Here is a 19720-nt window from a genome sequence, read left to right as displayed (position 1 = left end):
ACACTTGGCACAATGTTCCATTTGGAGGAGGTGTCTGTCTGTTACAGACTCCATGAAATAACAGGATTCAGTTAGGATACACTCTTGTTCTGTTACTCCTCTTTGTTTGGTTTTTTGAGGTTTGAGAGTTTATTAAGAGATTTGCTATACTAATTAATTGTGCTGAGGTGGTGATGTTCTGATAATAGAAAACCTCACTGCAGATTTTCCCCTTGGGATACTCCCTGTGAAGAAGATGAGGGTAACCATTTTGGTTTGAGGGATAAGGAATGATTTACTGTAAGTTTTTATGGAGTTTTCATTGTTGCTGGAGCTTCATTTTAGTTGAGGGGAAAAAAAAAAAGGCAGGTGCAAGGTCAGAATCCAAGGGATCCCAAGCCTTGGTTACAAAGGTGGTATTACCCAGAGGTCACATCCATTCTGGTGTGCAGGAGCAGCAAAAGCATCCAGAGACCCCCTGACCACCACTCCTGTGCTGGAGTCAGGCAGTGCTTCGGAACTCGGACAGTGTTTGATACAATGAGAAACAGAACCTCTTTTGCCCAGATGTGCTTTCTTTAAGGCTCCTTCCAAATCCAGACACACATAAAGAGTAGCACTGAGAATCTGTTTATTGTTTCTGGATTCTTGCCTGTGCAGAACAATGGTCTCCAACTTACAGGTATCGCATACAGGCACTTCCCTACCTGAGCACTGGGTCCCTGGAACATAACAGGAGTTTTCCCAAAACCCTGGGAAGCTCTTGAAGCTCCTGGTTCTCCCTGCAGGGAGAACTTCATCTTCCCGAGCAGGAAGATGAGGAGTTTGTGCATCCTAAGCGACGGCGCCGCTGCCCGTGCCTGGCGGGGCCGCGGGGTGGCGGCAGAGACCGCGCGGGGCCCCGCCAGCCCCCGGTGTCACCGCGCGGGGCCCCGCCAGCCCCCGGTGTCACCGCGCGGGGCTCCGCCAGCCCCCGGCGGGACCGCCCGGAGCAGGGACGGACGGGCTCGTCGGGACGGCCCAGCGCGAGTGTTCCTGGGGTGTTGGTGTGGTAGCCGAGGTAGCCGCCTGCTCCCGGCCCAGAGCAGGGAGGGTTTCCCCTGCAGTTTGTTGCAGTTGTTCCTTCTGGCAGCCCAACACAGCCGCAGGTTCCTCTCTGCTGCTTTTGGTTGCACCACTCAATTCTGGCCTTTTTCCAAGAGATAAATACAAGTGGCTTCATGTTATTGATAGCAGTTGAGTGCTAAAGCTGGTTTGGCACCCACCTTTGTGCCGTAGTCTCAGCATGGGTGACTGATGAATTCTACCACTGTTGTGGTAAAATTGCTGGATTTTCTTATTCAGAGTTAGATTGACCCTGGTTATGAATAGCACTCTAGTGGGAAAGAGTCTCTGTTGCCTGTTTAAATAAAAATCCATGTAGGCTGGGACCTGTATGAGTGCTCCACTACAGTTGTAGGAGAGTGAGGCAGGAGAATTTTGAGCTGGGATTCCCGGATATTTTCTTAAGGCAAGAGAAGCATCACCACTGAGCAGTGCCGATTTTCGTGGGTTCTGCTGGCTTTTGGGTGTGGTTGTCTCTCTGGTGCTGAGACTCCCACTTTAGTGTGCACTGGGAATGTGTCCTAGGTGAAGTGATTTGTGGGTGCAATACTTTGGAACAAGTATTTGTAATATTTTTCCATATGTTAATGGAGTAGAACAGAAGTATCACGTCCTCTTGATGGCAGAACCTTAGGATATTACCTGATCTCTTTTTTGTAGGCTGGAAGATTATGACGATCTCATGCTAATCTGGACACCTCAAAGTGAGACTCTGAAGGAAACCTATGGTGAATATCTCCTTGTTGATCTCCTAGAACGTGAAGGTGAAGAAAATCGGGCAGCTGTTTGTGAGGTCAGTCTGCCACGACCTCTGGTTTTGTCTGATTGTAGCCTTAGTTATGTCCTGTGTGACAGCTCACTCTAGCTCAGGGGATAAAATCACCAGCCCACCTGTGAAAAGTACAATTCATGCTCTATACCCACACAGTGAGTACCCTTCTCAATGTAGTTTGTGTCTGTCCTCAGGAGGGATGTTTCCAGTTCAGAAATGAAGCAGCAATTCCCAGTTCTTGTGCAGATTATTTTCAAGTAATTTGGACAGACTGTGTTGATGAAGCCATGTTGTCATTTTAGACATTTGCATTATAGCTGACCTGTTTTCATTCCCAGCTAATGAAAGCTAATATTGCCTGTGAAAATGAGTAGCCAGTAATCTTTTCACAGTTTTAAGTCCTGTAGATAATTTTTTTTCTCTTGGCTCAAACAGATTTTTGCTGAAATGAAGACAAGCCCAGGAATAAATTTAAATAAGAAAGGAGTGGTAATAGTTATCCTGCAGAAAATCCCTGTTAGGATTTTCACGTGTTGGTAATTGTGCATGGTAGTGCAAGCTGATAGGCAATATAACCTCCTTAATTCCTGAAATCTGCTTTTTGTGGCAAATGGTTTTATAAAATTGCAACATGTAATCACTGCCATTGGGAGCCAAATGGGAAACAATGCAGCATTAGTGTAATGGCACATTGCAGAGGCTGTATTGTGCTATAAATAAGACATTCCAGTGGCATGTTCAGAGCTCAATGTGAGACCACCAAAAGGTGTTCCAAGCCCCCAGTTTATCCCAGCTGCCACTGCCACAGCGGGCTGGGAAAGCACCTCCACGCAAACCATGATGGATGCCAACTTCCCCTGCGGAGAAGGAAGCTGGCAGCTTCTTTTTGCACATATGGTAGATGGATTGGTTAATCAGCCTCTGCTGAGCCTTGGGCCTGAAATTACACAGCAGCCAGGCAACTGTGGCACCCCGGCTTTGTTGGTTACGCAAACAAGGCAAACAAACAATCACTTGTTGTTTTGAGGGCAGAAAAATTAAACGTCACACTTTTTAAAGTCTTTATTGATGTGCTGATGGCTTGATAAAGCAGCTGCACAAATCCAGCATTTGAGTTTTCATTAGGTTCATAAAGACTTTCATTATGTGTATTGAGGAGGAAAGAAAATGTGTTTTGATAATGTGTTTCACGAGAAAGTTGCATACACTACTAAATATTTAGGAGCTTCCTTCTTCTAGACTTGTCCCAGGTTAAAGCCAGACACTCTCCAGCATGCCAGTTCTCCCTGGTCCCAGTGTGTGTCTTGCTGAGAGCTGCAGCTTGTTGAGAACTCTAGCAGCATTCAGTCATCCAGAGTGCTGTGGGTGCCACCAATGCAGGGATCCCATCACTTTCATGTTTGCCAAAGCATTTGGGTTTTAAGACTAGCTCTTGGATTTTCTTCAGAACACGGAAATATTTGGGGCTTGTAAGTGCTGCAAATAACACGTACTGCATTAGGTACTCCTTATATTATACATAATAGATTTCTTGAGTTAATTTCTTAGGAGAATTAAATACACCCTTCAGTTTGAGCCAAATTTAGGTCCAAATCAGTGTCCAGTAATGACCCAGCTATTACAGCTAACTGAATGCAGGTTCTACTTCATCTGGACTGTTCATTGTAAACAAAATGATATGTGTTTGGAAGTATGTGGTGTATTTGCCATAACAAAAGTTTTACTGAAACTCCAGGTCATTATTTGGCCTATATATATAAGCCTAATACTCTTGCAAGCATAGCTATAAAAAGAATTAGAACATCTACTGTAGAGGCCCTAGTACATACATTACAAGTAAAAAATAAAAGAGGATCTTTAACTTTTGCTGAAATAGTTCCTTTATAGTTTTCCATTAGGCACAGTCAGAGATGGAACATAAGTTGATGTTTCAGGCATTTTTTTTGTTAATTTTTTTTGTCCTTTCCTAGAATGACATGTTCATGTAATGTGGTTTTTATCTTCCAGGTTGGTGGCACTGCAGTAGGATTCATGAGCTTATGTTCTGAGGTGAATGTTTCCTTGTTTCAAGAGTGTTTTGACTTAGGGCCTTTCCATGGACTCTGTAAACCACACCCTGAGGACATTCCCAAAGTGCCACGGAAGTCAAGCGTTCAAGGAGGTATCTGTATTCTAAAGTGCTAAATAAATTCAAGGTGTGTTTGTGTCTGGCTTCTGAGTAGGTTTTGCAGAAGGTTGGAAAAGGATATATAGGTTCACTAGGAAGAAAACACAAATTACCATGCCTGTGTTTGAAGTAGGATGCCTGGTGTTTTTTAATTGAGGAGGGGAATTTTGATGGCCCTGGTCTCCGACTCAGAAGTGATCGTTGTTTGTGGAAAGCTGGCCTGCACTAACTATGGGATAAATGTGGGCTTGGAGTTTCAGAAAGCTGTCATGTGGCACATACTGTTTATCAGATACAGTTGTGCTGTTAAATGAAGATGTGATTGTAAAATCTGGTGGAGAAGTGAGGTCTGTTGGTAGCTGAGCAGCTGGCTAACTGTGCCTGTTATGTTGTCCTGTTGACTTATGTCATCTTTTTTCCTTGTGGTTCAGCTTCTGCTCTTTGCTTATTGTTTGCAGTCTCCTGGGTTACAAGATTTTGGGAGATCAGGGACTGTCTCTTTATTCCGCTTTTATATTGGGCCCAATACAACAACACATGTGCTAGCTGCTTCCTGTGAGTGATAAAAACCAGTAGCACAAATATGTCACCTGTTTGTAGAACAGAAGTGTCATGTAAATGATTTACAGTTGTTGTCTTTTTTTTTTTTTTCCAGTGTCAAAGGGTGTTTTGTGCAGAAGGGCAACATCTTGCTATCTACTAATTATCAGTAGTGGAATAAAACACCTCCACCACTAGGTTATGTATCTGCTTTTCTGAACACAAAGCAGCAAGCAAAAAAGGCAACCAGGGAGCTGCAGGGCTGTCACCAGCTGGTACCTCGAAGCTGGCAGTCACAGAACAGAAAAGGGAGAGGAACAGGTCTTGTAGCTGCTCCTGTGGACTTCCCTTCCCTGCAAGGAAGCATCTTACACATAGGAGATGGAGGATGTCTGTCTCCTGTTTGATCCTGTGCTCCTGCAGCTCCAGGAGTATTAGTTCAGAAGAGGTGACAGATGTGGGTAGGAGGAGGAATGAGACAGAGGAGGGAGCGAGATCACTCAGGAGCCAGAGCCCAGTCCTGGGCTGTCTGCTCTGGGTGACCCTGCTTGAGCAGAGGCTTGGGCAAGGTGACTGACCACCAGGGCTGTCTCCCACCATACCCATCCCAGGGCTGTCCCTGGTTCTGGTGTCCTCTCTCCTTCTCCAGAGCCTGCAAGCTGTAGGTCTGTGTTTTCTGGCAAATTGTGTGCTGCTGAGCTTTTCAGTGAGAATGTGGTTACAGGGTTTGAAAATACAGCTGTTATGTGTTTTTTATCATTTAGAAAATCTATGGAACTTGTTCTAAATGTTAAAGCTTAGCATGAGCAGCTGCGCTCTGTTCAGTTTTTTGAGAATCTGACATCTGAGTGCTTTTTAGAAATGTTTTAAGCAGCATGGTTAGCAGTTGTGTGAATCTATCTCCCTTCTTTTCTCTCTCCATTTAAAAACTTTATTAGTTTTGATGGTAGTGTCAGTCCTGTGGGTTGTCTTCAGGTAAGACTTATTAAAGTAGTAGTATCCCTTTATTTGGAATAAGGGCAGCTCTAGGGAAAAATATTTGTAGACTTTCAGGTAGCTTAAGTGAAAATCATTAATGATTGTAGAAGTTTTGGCTTGCCAATTGTTCAATTTCCTGGCCAATGCACCAATTATGTAGTGGGTCTAGCGCTGGCTAAGTGCCAGTGCACTTACTAGAATATATTTACTTATTTTCTTGCTGTGGGATAAGCATTAGGAGAAGGAGGGCAAAACAGGCACAAACATTAAAGGGTATAAAGAAAACTTTATTAATCCAATTAAGAGAAAAATAATAAGAAATAAACAGAATAAAACCTTCAGAACACTTTTCGTCCCCCCCACCTTTTTTTCTTTCCCACTGGCAATGTAAGAAGACAAAACTTAGGACGGTCTTTCTTCAGTCTACTCAGGGAGAGTAATCTCTCTTGCTACGCTATGAGGACTTTGCCACAAGAAACAGTTCTCTTGTGGCTTCAATGTCAAAGTGAATCAGCTGCCTGGGAAAGGAAAAATCTTCTAGTGTGAAAAGTCCCTCCCATACTTTGCAGCTATCTCACAGCTGCTTTCATGGGCCATGTCAACTTATTAGGGCTCTATTTTAAGGATGAGCTGCTCTAGCATAAAAACATAAGTTCTTTTAATGCATCTCTGGGAACAGAGGTTTTCTATTACTACCTCTGAGGCAAAGTTTCTCATCTTTTCTGTTCAAGTTTCTTACTGGATTACAGTAATATTTATTTGCTTCAGTACTGGTGCCTTGGCTTATAGTTGTGGTAGAACACTACATCCCCTTAATGCATTTCTATGAGTTACAGGGAAAAGAGTCTGATGTATCAATTATATCTTCTCTATAGCCTTACAAGAGGATTTCAGCCCAAGAATAAGGCATCTCCTCAATCTGCTCCCATCTAGAATTGGACTTTTTTCACTGATCTCAAAGTCCCATGTTGTTGTCTCTACATGTCTTCACTCTTTCCTTTTCCTGATTCGGGAGAGAATTGGTGTTTGTAGGTTCGTTTGTTCTCAAGCTTTATCAACTGAAACAGGTTGTTAATGGAGTTCTGCAACGCTGAAGGGTTGATCTCTTCCAGACTCTGCCTCAGGGAAATTGCTCGCCATGCCTCCTGCTGCTGGTCACGTGGTCTCCGTTGGCACCGTGCAAGTCGCGCTGCTGCCAGCACCACCTCCGTGTCTTTCTAAGATAGCTGTGGCCATGTGGCACTGCTATCTGCTCTGATCCCGGCTGCATGGCCCCAGCCACGTGGCTGCTCCTGGCCTCGGCCTCTCCCAGCCTCAGGGCTGCCCCAAGCGCTGACCATGGGGCCGTTCCCGGTGCTGGTCCCAGAGTTAACAAAGCTCATTTTGTGAGCCATGCTGAAATAGTCATGGTTGCGTGGCACTGCCTGGCCGTGTGGTGTGGCTGTGGCTGCACTGACCTCGGCCGAGCGGTCCCGGCTGTGCAGCATTGCCCTGGCTGTGCTGGCCTTGGCCGAGCAGTCCCGGCTGTGTGGCACTCCCAGCTGTGTGGCATTGCCCCGGCCGTGCTGGCCTTGGCTGAGCAGTCCCGGCTCTGCGGCATCACCCTGGCCATGCTGGCCTTGGCCGAGCAGTCCTGGCTGTGCGCTCACCCGCAGTGCCAGGACAGTTCCAGCAGCATGGTGAGGTGGCAAAAATCCCAGCCCAGCAGTGCACTGACCTGGCTGTGTGAGCTCAGCTGCACAGGGCCAGCCCGGCCCAACCTGTTCAAAGGCTGGAAGCCAAGAGTTTTTCCCGGGTTTCCTTCATTAGTAAATATACTTTTGCACAGGGGCACGTTTAACTCCTTCTAGTGGTCTAACCAGGTGTCAATCTCCAAACTTAGCCAGCTGATTAGCCCTTCAAAACCAGCCGGTTCTTTAGCTCTGGCAAATCCCCACAGGGGATCACCCTCCCTCTCCCCAAATGAAAAACCTGGCATGATCTTGGACGCATGAGGAGAAACTTGAGTATCATAAGATGAGAGCCTAACTCTGGTGCCTGATTCCTAGAGAGAGACACTAGAAACCTAATAGCAGAGTTGTCTATTCACTGCTCAGGAACACTTACTCTGTTATCATGGAATACTAGTTAAAATTTTTGTTGTAGCTTTGCACATTTTAGAATAGAAGAGTTGCATCCCAGTAGTCCATTGTTAAGCCTTTCCAACATCAAGGCCAGCCTGTGTCCTTGAAATCTGTTGTGGTGTTAGTCCCATGTAGTTTGCATTTGTGGATATTGCAAAGCCATGCTCATTCCATGAAGGCTGCTTTAGTGGCTGCATTGAAAACTTGCTGCTGGATGGTGTCCTGCTGTGAGGACAGAGCAGGTTCAGTGACCTGACATCAACAGAAGATCTGGACTTGGCTTTATGGACTCTGAAGGCTGGAAATTTTAAAATGCAGGCTGCATTCCTTTGTAATTTTATGTTCCTACATATAAAAAGGCTATTTTTTTCAAGCTCTTTAGCTTTTAAGTAGAGACCACAGGTTGATATTTTTTTTCCTTTCAAAATGTAATGCTGAATAATAATGAAAGAGTATACAACAGTCTGTACTGATATGCCACTTAGGTTTCAGGGTAATTACAGTAATTTGGTTGTTACTCTATATGGTGTCATGAATTAGTTGCTAGAAAACATGATGCAGTGGGAATGATTCAAGGGCTTTTCATCAGGCCTCATGGTGAACTGGCTTCTTGATCCTGATGACTGTACCTCAGCTAACGACCCAGCAATCACAGAATTATTTTAATTTTCTTTGTTTGTGGTCTTTACTTGATTTAGTGATAGTATTGCAGTTCTTCACATCACTCGTGTACAGTGTGTCTATAAACAGCAATGCAGCCATGTCTGACAGGAGTGGATGGTGGAGCCATTAAGGATTTGCATTTTAGTATGAAGTCAGAAACAGCATATCAATATTTACATGACAACAAGAGACTTGTATTAATTAACTTCTGACACCTGCAAGGCTGTTGGTAATGAGAAATGGAGCTGGTTAATCAAGACAACATTTGATCATTTCTGTGAAGGCTCACATCTGTGATACCCCCAGAGAATCCATGATTCCTAACCCCCACATTTCTCCTTGCCCCGCATGTTGCATCTGCACTCTTTTTTTGACAAAGAAACAGATTTTGAGACAATATATTTTTTTCCTAATTACTTCTGGCTAAATTATTTTAAACCTATGAGGTGTTTTTTTTTTTTTTTATGCCCATTACTGTGTGAAGAAATGCTTCTGTCTATGAAGGTAGCTTATGTGGGTGTTCCAAGGCAAAGTTCAGAGGGAGAAGGGGTGAATTCTTTGTTTTCTGAAGCTTATTTTGTGTTCTTCTTGGAACTCAGAAACTTTGACTTGCTTAATGTTACTGAATTTTCCAAATGCAAGGGTGCCCTTGCCTGATGTGTTTTCTTCAGCAGCAACACCTACACCTCAACAGTTTCTTGTGTAAAACTTATAAAGGAATTATAATCCCTGTTTCTTGTCTCTTACTGCACCAGTAAGAGCTTTGAATTTTCTGTTAAATTCATTTAACCTGAATTTCAGTTATTTTAGGAGAACTAATCTGAGAATGAAGAGCCCTTGCTTGTCCTTGTGATCACCAGAAAGCAAGTTAGCAACACATGGGGCTTAAGATATCAGTCAATACACTGACTGCTGTTTTTCAGTTCAGATAGGGTAAAGATTTGACAAGGGATAAACACAAGTTAGGAATTGCTTCCAAATGGTCTTGTTCAGGTCTTATTTTACAATAAATTTCCTGGATTTTTGGGCTTTTTTTGCTTTGAAATCAAATAGTCTAATGAAGCTCTAGCCAAGTAACTGTGGGAGGGTCTGATTTAACTGTTGTTGTTAAAATGAAACCTTTTGATAGAGGTAGCCTGGCCCAGTCCAGCTATTGCTGTGATTCTGAGAGTAAAGCTCACTTTATTAAACCTTATGCACTTTCTCTTTTACTGTACTCAGATGAAGATGAAAGCAACCAAACAAGTCAAGAGCCAGAACCTGTTTCTTCTCAAAATTTGGAACAGGTTCCTGATGCAGATGCAGCTGTGCAGGTAATGCTGCTACACCCAGCAATGCTGCTGGCTCTCAGAGCTGATACGGAGCAAGGCTGGCAGAGATGAGGACAAGCAAATACTGCTGAGTTTCCCTCCTGCCCTGTCCTCTGCTGTGGGGCACGGGTCAGAAGCTGCTCTGGCTGGGGCCTGGAGGGAGGGGATCAGAGGTGAGTTTACCCATCCAGTTCTTCCCATGAGAGTGGGAAGAAAGGGTTGCAGACAGGAGAGAAAGGATGGGGCTTAACTAATAAAAACACTCTGTGAAGTGTTGTAAGTGAGCCCTTGTGTGTTATTGTTGCAGAAAGATGGAGCTGTGACCGTTTCCCAGACTGAACTGCCGGTAGGTAATGTGACCAACATAGGCTCTAAAGGCTCAGCAGCACCTCTGCTGGAGACTGATCAGGAGGGGGATTTGCATCCTGTGTACAGAGGAGCTTCAAATGTTTTCTGTATCCGTCTGTTTTGTATCGATGAGAAGTATGAAACTAGGTAAGTACAGAGGAAGAGTCACTGCTTTCCCATTAATAACCATTTTCAAGGTTATGTTTTCAGGACAAATCAGAAAGTGACAGCACCTGCAGTGGTTAGATGGGATTTTTTCTGGCCTCTTTCTTGTCTGCTTCTTTTATCTTCAGTAATAACATTTCAACCTCTGCTTGAAACTTCCTAACTTTGACAGGTCTGTGGGGGCAAAACGTGAAGAATTCATTTTTGTTGGAAAAAATGTGAGTTGAGGTTGTGGAAAAAGGCTGCTGTTTCCTTCTGTGGAGACACTCATTCTGAAGTTGGCTAGCTGCAAGAGGAGCTACATGTTAGAGTAGTTCTCATCTCATTGCATGAGGCAATAAAGCTGTTCTTAGCTCTGCAGGTAAATGTTCCCATTCTAAACACTGTGTCCAGTCACTGAAAGAAATTATTCTGTTTTCTAGAATCCTCTACAGCTAGGGGAGACAACAGGATTTTCTCTTAACACAATTGCTGCGCTGACCTCACACTCTTACATCCTGGTGGATTAGAATAGGGCTATAAATGGGGTTTAGACTTTTTTTTCTAAAATTTCTCTCCACACCAGCAGAATATATTCAACCACATATATATTCAACCACACCAGCAGAAACTTTTCCAGGAACTTTCTTCCTTTTCAATGTGATGGTGGAAAGGAAGAGAAAGAATAGACGAAGCATCTGAGCACACCCAGGATCTTCCATGCTTTCAAATCCATGTCATATCTGCAGACAGCAGGCATCAGGAGTAAGGGCTTGATAGATGAACTGAACATGTGTAGTACAGTTTGAACAAATATCTGTCTACTCAGTCATTGGTGAGTAGCACCTTCTGAACTCTGTCTTAAAAGAAGTGTAAGAGTAAACTTCACTGAGAAGAAAAATGAGAATTCCTTCAAAACTGGTTCTATTTATTGAGCAGTTTCTTGATTAAGGAGGGCACCTACCCAAGGGGACTGAACACTGAATCTGCTGCAAATTCAAATATACAAAGTTACCAAAACAAAGCAAAGACATTGCCTTTTGTATATGTATTTCCCAAGTGATGTACCCAGTAACAGAGCTCATGTTTGTTAAGAACCAGTTTAATTAGTGAGGTGCTGGAAGTCAGCATAGAAGATCTTTGTTGTACTTAGAAACACTGACCAGCTAATGTGTGATAAGAACAATTGCACTGCTGAGAGACTGGGCCAGAACATTTGAGGGACAATCTAGTGTAAAAATTCAAGTAAGATACTTATTGCAGAATAAGAACGCTTTATATTAAAATATTAGTGAGTCAGGGGCTTGCTCTGGAATGATTCCATTATACTGAAACAGCAGTTCAGAGCTTTGCTAGAGATTTATGTCAGTAAGTAATCTCACTGTAGACTTCTTGAGTTCTCTGCTCATAGTTTCCTGTCCTAAGGATCTGTCTGTTTTTTTGCCTCCTGAGCTCTGTGCTTTGTTTGCTGTTTCTGTTCAAGACATTTCTCACTGCATTTATCATTCAATGCTGTGCTCCCGGGTTTTTTTACCTGGAGGCATCTGTGAAGCAGTTTTGTTTCCAAGATTGGTATCTGGAGGAGACAGCATTCCTGTCTGAAGACTTTTCCTAAGATTGCCTTATGCAGAGCTGAGGAGTCTGTAGATCTTGGTGTTGTCAAACATTTTGCTTGTATGCTTCTCTGGCTTGCCTTTGCTTGATCTACCTGCCTGTAATAAGAAATATTAGCAAAGCAAATACATGTGAAGGAGGGCACAAGATGATGCTGGCTGCCTCCTGGAATCTTGTCCTGAGGCCTTGCACAGCATGCACCCAGAAATAGAAGTTGGCTTGAAGTGTAGGTGTGATTGCATCTTAGCCCTGAGGGAAGTTTGCTCCTTGGGAGTTGTTACCCACTAAAGCTGCTAAATGTTTCCATCTCCTAAAGCCAGAGCTGTTATTTGTCTTGTTAGTGCATTGAGAGTGAAATGTCAAGGAACTGAACTACTGGCTTATCTGTTGATATTTGATACTTTTCTAAGCCCCCTGAAAAATCTCCCACCTCAATTCTTGTGGTCCTTGCTGCCAACAAGGTCCCAGATACCAGAGAGAAAATTACAGTGCAGTATAGTTGCAATGGTATTTTCCTTTCCCCTGATTAGCTATTCTGTTAACTAGTCTTCGTTACATATTATATAGGTGAATATATAATGCCCGAATCCTGATCCGTACTTGCAGCTTTAAGTTTACATTCAGGCATAGATATTGCAATTGGAAATTATTTCTCTTTTAAGTAATATTATTAAAGAGGTAATTAAAGGGAGTTTAATTACAGTTCTGAAAGGAGGAGGGGATTTATCAGTATTCATAAGGTAACATGTATCTGTATGAATTTCTTCAGAATATACATCTTGTGTGGTGGAAAAGTGTTTAATGAAACTTCAGCATAACTGGGTTTTGAGCTCTTTGATAGACTTAGACATGGGAGAAACAGCAGGGCTTTGGTGAGATTTCTCAAGTCTTTTTAAACTGAAATGTCACAATTTGCTGTCACCATGGAAAAGAGACTGGGACAGCTCTAAGTCAGTGGATGAGAAGTGAAAAGAAGTGTTTAAAAACAATTCTAAGTATTGATGTTCCTGTTAGTCTGTCAGAGCACATCGGGCAGGTTTTCCTGAGTGAAAAGTCACAGAGCCCTTGGTGCTGGCTGAAAATACTGTAGAACATAGCAACAACTGTTTGTAACCTGAAGTAATATTTGCTATATACTAATGCTGCTGTGATAGTCCAGGAATAGCTTCTTAAGAGGCTGGAGTCAACAACATGAGGGCCAATGTTTTGTTAGTTCCTCCCCCTGCCCTTTTAGTGAGGAGCCTCATGTATTATGTCAAACATCCTGGTTATTCTTGTTAATAATGATGCTTTAAGCACTAGGAGTCAGAAATTGCTGTGCAGCATGCAACATTGATTATTGATGATCTATTGGGATTGTCTGATCAGCTCTGGATAAATGTTCCTGCACTTGCAGGGATGTCAATATCACAGTGTATGAGATCATTCTGATATGTGCTTTATTTGCCTATATTTGCTCTTGGTTGCAGGTCACTGGATTTTCTGCATTATGCTTTCAACGTTTTCCCAGTGAGTATAACAAAGTTGGAATGATTTTGTGTGGTGGGACAGCAGTGCAGCTGGCAGCCAGGGGATGTGGGTCTACTGCTCCAGTGAGTCTGCCCCACATGAGTGTGCTGGGCCTGGTTACTCTGGGCTGAGCTACTCCCCTCCTTGTCTGCTTCTGGACTTCATGGAATGCATACCTAAGTCCTCTGTTTATCCTAGAATGGTTTGGGTTGGAAAGGAACTTTAAGATCATCCAGTTTCCACCCATGCCATAGGCAGGGCCTCTTCCACTAGACCATATTCCTCCAAGCCTTGTCCAACATGTCCTTGGACACTTCTAGTGATGGAGCAGCCACATCTTCTCTGGGCAACCTGTGCCAGGGCCTCCTCACACTCACAGGGAAGAATTTTTCTGTGCAACGTAATCTAAACCTGCTCTCTGTCAGTGTAAAGGCATTTCCCTGCCACTGTGTGCTCTTGTAAATAGTCTCCCTAGTTTATGTTCCACAGGGACTTCTCTAAGATGCAGGTTTAGAAAAAGAAATGCTTCGAACTCCTCTAAAACCATGTACAGATCCAGACCATGCTTACATTAAAAACAAAATCAGCACAATTTATTAAAGGAGATGGAGTTAAAACCTGTAAAACAATGGTATTAAGGAGATTCATAATATTTACCTACAGACTGAACTGTGGCACTGTGGATTCACAGTGCAGTAGCTATTTCCCACTGATGCCCTGTGTAAAGTCATGTAACAAATAACTGCATGGCAGTGTGCCTTAGAGACAGGCCTGGGTACCAGAGACACTGTCTTGGCCCTAAGAACCAGCACATTCAAAAACACTGCTCACCACCAAAGAGAGTTCCTAGAGAGAGCTGACCCAAAAAGCATTTCAAATTTATGTAATTTATCCATCCAACAATGTTAGTCTTTGAAAGAGAATGTCACAATGGAATTACCAGATGCAGTAAGGAAGGTTCATCCCACAGTTTGCTTGAAGTGAAGCCGTTTCTGAGCTGTCAGTTCCTTGATGCTGCCCGGGCAGAGCAGTGCTTGGTGGTGTGCAGTGTAAACCCCGCTTTCAGGGCTGTCTGTCCCCTCAGAGGGATTTGGGTAAAGCTTAGAAAACACTTTTATTGTCTGCCAATGTCTTTCAGGACAGAGACTTGTGTGTCATCCTGGTGCCACATCATGTCCCAGAGTTCCCCTTGATCCAGAGCTTTGTTCGGGCTGTCCCTTCCTGCACTTCCAGGCTGGGTCGGGAGCTGTACGTGTTCCACCGGGCAGGATTGCTCACGTGAGTCATGCCTTGGGACAGCCCTGCTGTGCTCTGGGCTGCTGTGGGACACACCTGCCAGCATTTGTAGGGAGTGTCCTCTCAGCAGAACCCAAGTGCAGTGAGAGGATTCATTTGGGATTTGTGTATGCCATACTAAGGTAGGGAAGATGGACATTGGTGTGGACCGGTGGCTCCAAGTTCCCTGCTTGTGGGCCAAGGCCAGCAGAGAAGCATGGTGCTGTGTTTGGCCTTGGGGATGGGTCAGGTTGTGTGACACTGGCACCTGATAGCCTGGAGTAGATTGAATTCTTAGAAATATGCTGTAGCTTTCTTAAGAGAACTATAGTCATGTGTTTCTGGGACACACAGATCACAGCAGGAACACTGTTGAGTACCTGCTCTATATAATTATATATATATTATATAATCTTTTACTTTTGGTGTTGAATCATTTATTTCATGCCTGCAGTTTCTGTGATGATCTGAAAACTTCTGTAGCCTAGATATCAGTGAACTGCAACACCAAACCTTTCTTGCTGTGACTTCTGCTACGTGGAATGAATTTTCCGTAGCTTTGCTTGTATATAAATCCTATTCTGGCCCAAACACCAAGTTTAAATTGTGGTGTAGTTAAAGATTTTCTTTTTTTTTGGTTTTAGTCCTAATGTACCTAAATACTGTGTGGTTTTAGCAAAGTACTTCTAGGTTTAATTGTGTACCTAATTACCTCTGGTGGTACACAAATACTTCATGCAGGAGCTGGCCAGTTACTCTTGGACTGAGGCAGAAGCTTTTTGCCCTGGGATGAAACTTCTCCTTCTGGGTCCTGAGTAAAAATCCAGCTGGCTGGAGAGAGAAGTGCTGGAGTAATTCCTGGTAATCTCAGGCCCAGCTGCTCAATAATCCACCAGTAGGGTTGGGAGTCATATGTCCTCTTACAATTTTGGGCAAAATTCAAGTTGTTATCAAGGCTCTTTAAAAAAAAGTTACCGTCCTGATTACATTGTGCATATTCCAAATTACACCAGTCTTTCATGAAAACAAAATAGGGTCATCAGTAGCATTTTCCAAATCCCCCTGCAGCTTTGCAGGAAAGTAAGGGAAAATAGCTGCTCGTTGAGGTTCATGATCAGAAAAGCTTTGGGAGAAACCAGAGTAAGCTTTTGGAAAGTTTCTGCAGAACAAAACCCACAGGCTGCAACAGCAGATACCCTCTTGGAAATAACCAAAATCTGTGAAAGTGAAAGATCAACGCGTTGTACTTGCACCTACGGCTTTCAAAAGCATGTGAGTGAAAAGGAAGCCACAGAAAATGGACTAAAAGAAAAACGGGGTAAGAAGAGGGGAATATGAAGACGTGAAAGGGCAAAGTCACAAGAGGCACAGGCACAAAATGAGCTCTTGATTAGTACAGGTAGTAAAAAGGAATAAGAAAAAGTGTTAAGTACACAAAAAGCAAGAGTGCAGCAAATGGAACAGTGAGTCTGCTACTTAACAGTGAAGGAGAAAAAAATAACAGATGACAAGGCATAGGCTGAAGTTCTTAATGGGTACTTTCCCTCAATTTTCACTAAAAAGCATAATAATAATAGTGTCCTTGTCTCTGAGCAGTCAAAGGACTTGAGCATCTAGAATGAGTTAATTCATTGCTGGGAGAGAAACGAGTACAGACCTTGGATAGTCCTCCTTCCTGTTCCATAACCCCATTGGAGCTGGTGGATCTGTGGATCTGCTTTTTTTTTTTTTTTTTAAAAAAGCAGTTTCAACTTCTCGCACAGTGAGCTTTTGTCACGCTCGAGATGTAGGCACAGCTGCTTCCCCTGGGGCATGGGTGGGGCAAAGCTGGTGGGATGGGCTGGGGAGGGTGAGACGTGGGCACACTCCTCCAAAGTGAGCTGAGTGAGCTGCAGCTCTCAGCTTCAGGAGGTTTTGCAATCAACAGTGGAAACGTGTGAGAAGCTGCAGAAGCTCAGCTGATGCTCACTTAGAAGGTCAGGATTAGTTTGTAATTTAGTAACCAAATGTGTGCTTTTGAGCACTCAAAAATGGTCAGTGAATTCAGCTGTGAAATTTCTCATAACATACCAGAATCTTGGTTTAAGGTACCAGTGCTATTCATTAAGCTTGTATTCCACAAGATGTCTCTCAATGTGACTGAGGCTGAAGAATAGCACATCCACTTTTAAACTGAAAGCCAGAAGAACAGGAATAAAAACATTATACTATGTGAATCACAACTTTTTGTCTGTGAGTAAGAAAGAACTTATTTCTTGGAACTGAAGCTGTAGTTCAGCTTCTTGAAGAGCGCTCCACAAGTGTGGGTTGCATGAGCTGTGTGTATCTAGGAAGGGGTTGCTGCCTTTGACATTCACTGGGAGAGCTCCTCAGCTGCTGTAGACTGTCAGTGTGAAGTAAATTTTCTTTTCAACTACTCAGTGGGAAGATGTTTGCTAAGTGCCAGGTTACTGCTGTCTGTAAGTAAGGTGTTCCATGTGTGGCACAGGCATTCTGGTACCAGGTCACTACTGTGTCATTACAAACTGGCACTCCACGCTCTGCAGAGTCATTGCAGTCATGCAGGTTTATCCTCATGTCTTACTGCTTGAGGCACCAAGGCACAACACAAAAATTAGTGATTTTGTTCTTGGAGAAATTCATGTTCTTGCTTTACTTTGTACCATGACAGCTGGCTCAGTTTTATTTTTCTCTGTCCTTTTCTAATTTTTTTCTTGCCTTTCCCTGTTTTAATCTAGCTCTTTTCCCCATGTGCCACAATGTTCAGCTACAGATTCCACATTCATTTTATGGTTCTTTGCCTCCCTTTATTGCTGACTTTTACTCATTTGAAGACAAGTGATGCCTGGGGTTATAAATTGGGCTGAGTGTTTAATAGCAAAATAAAGCAGGATTCTGGAGTTGTCTCAAGTAGATGCTCTGATCTTTTCTATTACCATGCAATGAGTTCATATCTGCCTTTGGAACAAGTGTTATTTAGTTATCTGCTACAATTTCTGAATGGTGTTGTTGGTACTTGTGAAGGGTGTGTTGTCTTAAGCTTGGCAGTTGTCCTTATTTTGTCACAGAGTCAATCTTAATTTTTTTTTTTTTTTTTTCCATTTTAATTTTTTTTGTCCTTTTGTAGTTCATTTCATGTAAGAAAAGCAGCAACCAGTGACCTACAGGGTGTCAAAATGCTCGTTGAAAGTCTTCACTTGAATGAAAGGATATGGAGTGACTCAAAGATATTCACTGAGGCTCGCAGGGATCCAGTGAGTATTTGTTGCTGATAGGTGTTCAGTTCTGTCCTAAGATCAGGACTTAACCCAGGACTGAGGCAGTGGCTGAGCTTGTAGCACTCCTGCAGCAGCTGTACCCAAACTGAAGTGTCAGTGAGGAAGGGTCTGTGTGGTCCAGAGTCCAGCCACACACCTGGCTCAAACAGAGCCCTCTTGGGGACCAGGCTGGTTAAACTGGGATGGTGCCTGGGAGCTGCACTGGGAGGAGAGTGTTTTAACTGGGATTCTGTGGTGAAATACAAGGTTATCATAGAAAGAGATTCTACTGAAACTGGAAATGTGCATCTGTTGCCTTTATCTTGCAGGATGGGATGCCAATACAGGCTTTTGTAGCAGAAGTTTTGGATCAAATCGTTGGTGTTTCTGTCACTAGGGATGAAATGGTAAATTCAGTTTGTGTTCCATGAGCTCTGTGGTGCTTGGTGCTCACAGTAAGACTGAGTTTTGTGCTTGGCACTGTACTTGTGCCTAACAAAGTGTCTGTAAATATGCTTCTTGTAGAAGCTGTCTAGGCTATGCCCACTGTATTATTTCTCTGATCATAGATAATGATTGACATACAGATAAAAAAAAATGATCCTGTTACTTTTAAGAAGCTGCTGCTATGTCCTGAAAGTTTTCCTCCTGCACTTTTTGGTGCTTTAGCACAAAGTCAGTCTGCCTCTAAACAGGTGTTTAATCACCTCTTTCCCTTCTACTTTCCAAGTCAGTAAGCAGCTTTGCCACAAATCCTACAAAGAGCAGTAATTCTTCTTCTAGATTTGCTTTCATAACTTTTTTGTCCAACAGTGAAGTCTAAGTGATTGTGAATCATGTACTTGAAAACAAAAGCCTATTCCCCAATGTAGTAAAAAAAGATATTGCACATTATTATTGAATAGTAGACATTGTCCAAGTCTTACTTTTGTGGCATTCTGCTAGGACTCAAAAGGTGGATTTTAGGTTGTTCAGCAGTTCTAATGCTTAGTTTTCACACTAGAACAGTCACTCCTGTTTCTGAGAGTAATTCTCTTGGTTATATTAAGACCTAAGAGGATAGATTGAGTGAATAAATGTGCAAAAATATCAGCTTATCACTTCAACAGGGACTTACACAGCTCTGCCATGAGGAATTCCCTTTTTCAGCTGGAGTTTGGTGAGAGGTAAAGCCTGGGCTTCTGTGCCTTGAATGCAGAAGAACAGGTGGGGTTTTTTACCCCCATCTTGGGTGTCTGTTAACTTGTATCAGGCATTGTGGGGTAAGGGTTGGGTGTGCATTCCTTGTAAATAAAGGGAGAGGTTTTGATACAAGGACAAGATTTTCAAGAAAAATCTGTTTACTCAATGCCCTTCAGTTGACAGCTCTCAAAGACACTTGATTTCAGTTTTCAAAGGTAGTTCCCTGATTGATAGAAGGTGACTCATTGGTTGGTATTTACTAAAATCCTGTCAAGGTAGCTGCTGATCACTGCTGACTCAAAAATTCCTAATTTTGCAGGATATTGAGTATATTCGATCACATTACAGTATTGAGGACTTCATTAATTTTAATGACTACCAGCAAGAGGAACATGGACATCTTTGTCACTTTGTCTTGAATCCTGCATTTCATCACTATGCAAAATACTTTCTAAAGGAGATTCTTCGCTTGGGTCACAAATCTTCTCTTTACTACCCTATTTATCCAGAATATGTGGAGAGCAAGGTAAGCTTGTATTAAATATTGCCATATTTTATCACTTTATTTTTTCTTTGCTTCCATGAATGACTGCAAACAGGGATTTTCTTGTCAATCTGCAGCAAACTGTACCTTCTTTTCTTTCTGCCTGACATATTCTAGACCTGTGGACACAGCTCTTGCATAGCAGGGCTGATCCATGGTGTCCATTGTGGTGATCCATGGTGTCTTCAGGAAGTGTGGTGGGAGGCAGAGA

General features: G+C 43.0%; 1 protein-coding gene across 1 annotated transcript in view; it reads left to right on the top strand.

Annotated features, from left to right (window-relative positions):
* CFAP61 (cilia and flagella associated protein 61) overlaps nucleotides 1–19720 on the top strand; it is a 90626-nt gene that overhangs the window by 9066 nt on the left and 61840 nt on the right. Inside the window, exons 7-15 of the mRNA XM_041474028.1 lie at nucleotides 1744–1876; nucleotides 3863–4016; nucleotides 9548–9639; nucleotides 9944–10131; nucleotides 13212–13251; nucleotides 14390–14529; nucleotides 17654–17780; nucleotides 18113–18190; nucleotides 19285–19491. Of these exons, the coding sequence (XP_041329962.1) occupies nucleotides 1744–1876; nucleotides 3863–4016; nucleotides 9548–9639; nucleotides 9944–10131; nucleotides 13212–13251; nucleotides 14390–14529; nucleotides 17654–17780; nucleotides 18113–18190; nucleotides 19285–19491 (1159 nt within the window). The remainder of the gene's footprint in view (nucleotides 1–1743; nucleotides 1877–3862; nucleotides 4017–9547; nucleotides 9640–9943; nucleotides 10132–13211; nucleotides 13252–14389; nucleotides 14530–17653; nucleotides 17781–18112; nucleotides 18191–19284; nucleotides 19492–19720) is intronic.

Source organism: Pyrgilauda ruficollis, unplaced genomic scaffold (assembly GCF_017590135.1).
Source record: "Pyrgilauda ruficollis isolate IOZ18807 unplaced genomic scaffold, ASM1759013v1 scaffold31, whole genome shotgun sequence".
Taxonomy (NCBI): Eukaryota; Metazoa; Chordata; class Aves; order Passeriformes; family Passeridae; genus Pyrgilauda; species Pyrgilauda ruficollis.
Note: the sequence above shows the minus strand (reverse complement) of the source record. Positions and strands in the feature narration are given on the sequence as shown.